This window comes from Austrofundulus limnaeus, unplaced genomic scaffold (assembly GCF_001266775.1).
Source record: "Austrofundulus limnaeus strain Quisiro unplaced genomic scaffold, Austrofundulus_limnaeus-1.0 Scaffold21, whole genome shotgun sequence".
Lineage (NCBI taxonomy): Eukaryota > Metazoa > Chordata > Actinopteri > Cyprinodontiformes > Rivulidae > Austrofundulus > Austrofundulus limnaeus.
This window is the reverse complement of record NW_013952423.1, coordinates 376,032-381,959: the sequence shown is the minus strand read 5'-3', so window position 1 is coordinate 381,959 and position 5,928 is coordinate 376,032. Positions and strand designations below refer to the sequence as shown.

The 5,928-nt window shown below is 36.7% G+C and overlaps 1 protein-coding gene across 2 annotated transcripts in view; it reads left to right on the top strand.

Moving 5' to 3' along the window:
• Nucleotides 1-5,928, top strand: part of zbtb16a (zinc finger and BTB domain containing 16a) — a 155,918-nt gene that overhangs the window by 53,697 nt on the left and 96,293 nt on the right. For both annotated transcript variants that reach the window (XM_014003944.1, XM_014003943.1), the window contains exon 3: nt 3,608-3,705. In XM_014003944.1, the coding sequence (XP_013859398.1) occupies nt 3,608-3,705 (98 nt within the window). The remainder of the gene's footprint in view (nt 1-3,607; nt 3,706-5,928) is intronic.

Here is a 5,928-nt window from a genome sequence, read left to right as displayed (position 1 = left end):
GTTATAAGCTTCATTCCATGTAAAAGGTATTGTTTGTAGTTTTAATCAATAATGGAACTATATGATTGGTAGATTAGGACTTGAGGTGAAATCTGTTTTATGATATTTGAGTTAATTATAGCTGTATTTATTTTAATTTCTCAGATATTCACTTGGCACCTAGTTGATATAAAGGTTAAAGCTTCTGGTGAACATTAAGTTTTACTCTGTTTTGTTCAATACTTTGGCTGTTTGTCAGACTGAGTGAAGTGTTTCAAGTAATCATTAGATTTTACTCAGTCAAAGCTCAGGATGTGACATCTGCATGACCTAAAGCATCACATAAAAGACCTGATTTATTTCATTTTAATTCTTTGTTTTTATTTATTTATTTGTGACTTTTCTGCACAGTGCAGTAGATCCTCCTAGTTTGACATTTTAATGGTCATATTACAAAGAAAAAGTGCAGGTGGAAGGCACGGGTCTTTACTACAGAAATCATAGCACTACTTATGATATATAGCCAAGCAAGGCCAGGGGCAATATGAAGGAGAGAGGGGGAAAAAAAGCTGTTACRGCTCAATAACACAGGCCTATAATCGGCTCACACTTGAAAAACACACACATGAAGTCAAACAGCCCTTGGTTGGTCTGGTTTTTATGAGGAAGCACACCACATGAGGTGATCARCGTATGTTTTGTTGACATAAATTTAAAATTTATTACCGCTGTCAGAAGTGACTGTTGGACCAAGTCGATTATTAACTGAGTAAATGGCCTTAAATAGTTTTATGAGAACTTCCTTAATGGCTACAGTCAGTCTGTTTCACATCACCCTTCATTCCTCCCACCACATAGACGCGAACATTCACATAAATGCATTCACACACACACACACATGCAAACACACACACACACACACACATGCAAACACACATGCACTATCTCAGAGGCACTCCATAAAAAACTGGTATGATGGGATTTTCAAAAAGAGTGTGTTTGATAACGGTTTATTTTGAATAAAATCCCCAAACTGGTATAATTTTTGTGTCCTTTTATAAATCTTTAAACATTTTCAAAATACTTAAAAGTATGTCAAACAATCAAATATGATCAGATTTTGAAACATTGAAATCCACATAATAAATAAATTTAATTGCTTACTTTTGTACTATTTCCCATTTTTTCAGCAAATAAAGACAAATAAGTATGGTTCATAAATTTCATTTTTTGTCATTAATATATCAGATTTTCTGTTTTTTAAGTAAAAAAAAGACCTTTCGCGAACCMATACCCTATCAGTCTTTGTCAGTGTTTGTGATATTAGAGATGCTTTCTATTTTTTAAAAGGTTTCCTGTCCTTAAAAAACAACAACTGCCATGTTGGAGTAAAGTCAAAGATGGCTTTCTAAAGGTCTTGAACTATCCTTTCAGGAAACTGGATTACTTTAACAGGTGCTGTTTTCATTCTGTTGAACATCAAGTAATGTGCTGTTTCAGTGAAAAGCAGCACATTCTCAGCCATAAACACACACGCGCGCACACACACCACAATTTGCTCATCAGGTCTACATTTAAGGTGAGGAAAAAAAACATGGCATTGGTTCCACTTTGAGTGCCCTTAGTAAGTCCATCCCTGCCTTATCAGTCCTCTGTCTGGGGGGCACAATGGTCAAATAGAGGACGGACACAAAAGGCTTTTGRAAGTCTTTGTGCTCGGTATGTGTTGCAGCCTGATTCCTACGTGTGTTTTCCTCTTATCGGTGTAAAAGTGAGCGCATCATGTATGACCCTTAAAGAAAATCTCGCTCCGTAGCTTTGCTCAATTGGTTGTGCTGTTTGTGTGGATGGCATTTACAAAAGGTAATTACTGATGGGTTTCTCCTACCTGCAACATGAGAAATACCGGTCTTAATGGCGTCTGTCAGAGGAAATCTGTACGAGCATTACTGGAGTGAAACAGCCATGAATGAAGCATTTCTGCATAGAAGTGGCTGTTTGTCTATTTGACTGAAAAAATGTAAATGCATTGCAGTGAGACATAGGCATGATGTTCTCTGTTCCGTTGTGTCATTGCTGCTTTTCTGGGTAACTTTCATTCCTGTTAATTCCTTGTATTGAGGTCATCTGGCATTTATAAGACCGTTTATTTCACAGACTGCCAAAGAGCTGTCAACCTGCCACAACTTCAAGCTGCCAATTAATTATTATGACTTATTCACCCTCTTAACATTTTCATGTAAGTCTAAATTTTACCCGCTCTCATCCAGTTTCAAGGATGTTACTCAGCAAATAGTTCTGAGAGTTAAGCTTGACTGTTTTTAATTTTTCCAGCCTCTGCCTCAGAAAGTGCAGCAGTCTGGCTCAGCCTCTGCCTACCTCGCTTCAGGCACTAAAGAGAGCTGTAAATCAATCTGCATTTGACACCTGACATCAATCAGTCATGTTTTTGGAGAGTGGCACCACCTTCTCTTTAGAGATTTTGTCGAGTGTCACTAAGATGGATAGCTGTCATCTCACCCAAGTTGAGCGGATCTCTTATCAAGAGCATTGTTTCCCCAAAAATGCACTTGGCTGATCACTCTGCGCCACCTGACTCRACGGTGAAGACTTTCAAATGTCTGACAGTGTCTCGTTTTGTCTGACAAAAAAGCAATACGCTCACCTGAGTGTTGAATTATCTGCTTTTTGCATGTGCAATTTTACCCTCACCTGTCGGGGTTCTGATTCCCACAGTATCATTACCCAGATCCAACTCGGTTTCAGATGCTCGCTGTGTGAAAGGGTGACCTATTTGGAAGATTAAACTCTGACAAACCATTATCWCAATTATGGGTGTGTACGCTGCTCTCAAGATGAAATATTTGAAGCATTTGGAAGGCTTAAGGCACCGTGGCAGTTGTTTGGCAATTCTTGTCACCTTAATTGCTTTAGAGCACTTTCAAATATCTCTCAAGAATAATATACTTTGCACTGAGCCGTGGGGTATTTGAGGGTTTTGTAATAGAGGTGGTTGTAAGGATAAACTCTCTGTTGTCTGTTATTTAGTTACCCAACCTTCAAGGCCCTTTCCACATAATCAAATATTGACCCTTCATCTTGTCTGACCTTGTGCGCCCAAACTGTGTTACAGGTTAATGACTGACCATTTGGAAAAAGACAATTTATTGCAGATAAGACTTCACTGGTCCCCATAAAGCCACAAATGGTTTAAGACACTTAACAGCCACCTCGCATATATCATAAATAAAWCATTCTTATTCAATTTACAGCATATTTTTCTGCAACACTTGAGATGTTAATGTCTTCAATTGAATAGTACATCGACAGCTCTAAGTCATGCTCCAGTGACCTGTGCAAAATAATATGTGGTGTAGTTGTTGGTATTTGTTACACTGATGGTTATTGTTAAGCTCTGATGATTGATTGAGTGTGGCATTTCTTTACAAAATAAAAAGACCCCATTTTTGTGAGCTGCAAGCACTTAGTAAAAAAGAAAGACACGGTGTTAGAGGACTGAATATGTATTTGAGTGACATGAATGCACATTAAACTTTGCCTGATCTGACTGACTTTCTCACTGATGGAGTACAGATGATGAAATGTTTGTTTTCCTTCTTGTCAACAGGAAAATGCACAGTGGAATGAAGACCTACAGCTGTGAGCTGTGTGGGAAGAGCTTTCTGGACAGCCTCCGTCTACGAATGCATTTGCTGTCTCATTCAGGTAAAGGACAAAAMAAAAAGTCRACCCCGGATCAGTAATTTATACTATTACTAATGTTGTGCTAGCACAAAAAAGTTTTTATCGTAGAGCGTTTAATAACAATAAAACAAAGATTTTCTGTCTGATTCTGTCAGGAAAAAAATATTAAAACAAGTGAAGCTACAAAAAAAATTAAATGAAAATGGTATAGCTTTATTAGGTGGTGTACAGTTGGATACATGCAGGGGTGGAGCCAGAGGGATGGCTCTGGTGCCACCTCCAAATAAGTGAGTGGGGATCATGGATTTTGTGTTTGCAAATAAATTTTGTCAAACATTTTTTATCTGAAACTACTGTGCTGTATACATTTTTTTAGCTGTGTAAGTTTTTAGAAATAGCTAAATTATAGCCCTTTGTAAAATTAGCATTAGCATTAGTGGTCAGCTTAATTGGAGATTTGACAATTGGCTATTTGTGTGTGATCATGTTTAGCCGCTCGACAACAAACTGCATCTCAACAAGTCTTAGAATGGCTGAATGACATTTCAAGTCAGTTGTGGTAGCCATCTTGAATTGTTTATTAGCATTTACAATTTGGTATAGGTTGTTTTTGGCTAATCCTACCCTAATCTTCAGCTTTGTATCTCTAAAAATATTTGCATAATAATGTGTGACTGGCAATTAGCATGTCTTCGCTATGACCACAGATTTTCAGCTCAATATTTCTTAAAACAGCTGAATTAAAACCAATTGTAAATAGCTGTGGTGGCCATCTTATATTTTCAAATTTAGAGTGTTTTTATTTATGTGTATTTGCACCTCTCCTAAAAAAATAAATAAAAAAACACCCCGGCCACCCCTGGGCCACTCCTGGAATAAAAGTCTAGCTTCGCCCCTGGATACACGTGTGGCTTTGCAATAAAAATAACTCTGTATTTACAGTTGTGTTACTTTGCAGTTTGGGTTAAAGTTTTTCAAACACAAAAGCAAAAAGAGGTGACTAGGTGAAGGGTCAAAATCCATCAGCGCAACCCCACCCATCGAGTAAATTTTTGACAACCCTGTAAAGCTAAGGTGAAACTTATAATTAGTTTCAAAGTGCAAATGCATCAGAGTACAAAAAAAAAAAAAAATGGGTCATGAGACAAAAGTTTTAAAGCCACCACTTTAATCCTCTTTATTTTGTAGTGGTTTTAGTTGTACCTTTTTTTTATTTGGAATCTAAGACARTGGAAACATATTATAGAAAGAATTAGAATTAAAGTAAGTGAAGTCACACATTTTCAATCAACCAGCTTCAGTGCCCTATATTAACGTGCATGTTTTTCTATTTTCCTTTATGTCTTATATTACATGTGTGTGTGTGTGTGTGTGGGAGGGGGTGTCTGAGTATATAAATAAAATTGTAGTTTTAAACTTAATGTTAACTACTTTAATCAAGTTTAACTTGTTGTGAAGAATGAAAATGAACTATATTTTAACAGACTTTTAGAATTGACTTGGACCTTTTAATGTTGGTGAACATTTTTTGATACTTGAACTTTACAACATACTTTGATTTCATATTATTTTTAGTGTTTTGTCAAACTTAACTTTAGCATTTATAGTTGGTAGTGACGTTACTGCAGCGTAAAATCTGAGGAGAAAAAAATGTTTTGCATTTGTTTTAACTTACTAAAAATGTTTGTTCATTTTGAGCAAATCTGAGTTGCATCAAAGAAATAAATCTTTAGTGTTGGAGAGCAGCTCTGAGGTGTGTTTTCTTAAGCAGTGTCTGCACAACATCACTGTCATCCTGTAGCTCTGTAACACTGGAGGTCTTAAAGTTGTCAGGACACTAAACACAATAATTAGTGCAGTCTGACACTATTACAACCAGCACTAASCATGCATATTTTATACCACATCCCACCTGGGACACTTTATTGTCTCATTGAATTAACCCTTTACCCTTATTTAAATTAGCCCAACTGAAAACCTAACCTAGATATAGTCTGACCCCTTAAAAATAGCTTTGTACCCGTGAGGACCGCAATTTGGTGTTTGGGTTTTTAGAAAAACAAATACGTTTGTATCTTGGTAGCTTCTAGTCCATATTGTGACATAAAGACAAACAGACACACACGCTGTAATGTAAATGTTGCAAAACCTCTTGGAGACTCATTCATGAATGCTGTTTGTGAACTAGTAACCAGCTACGGTTAATAGCAGCAGCAGTTTATATATATACAGTATATATATATA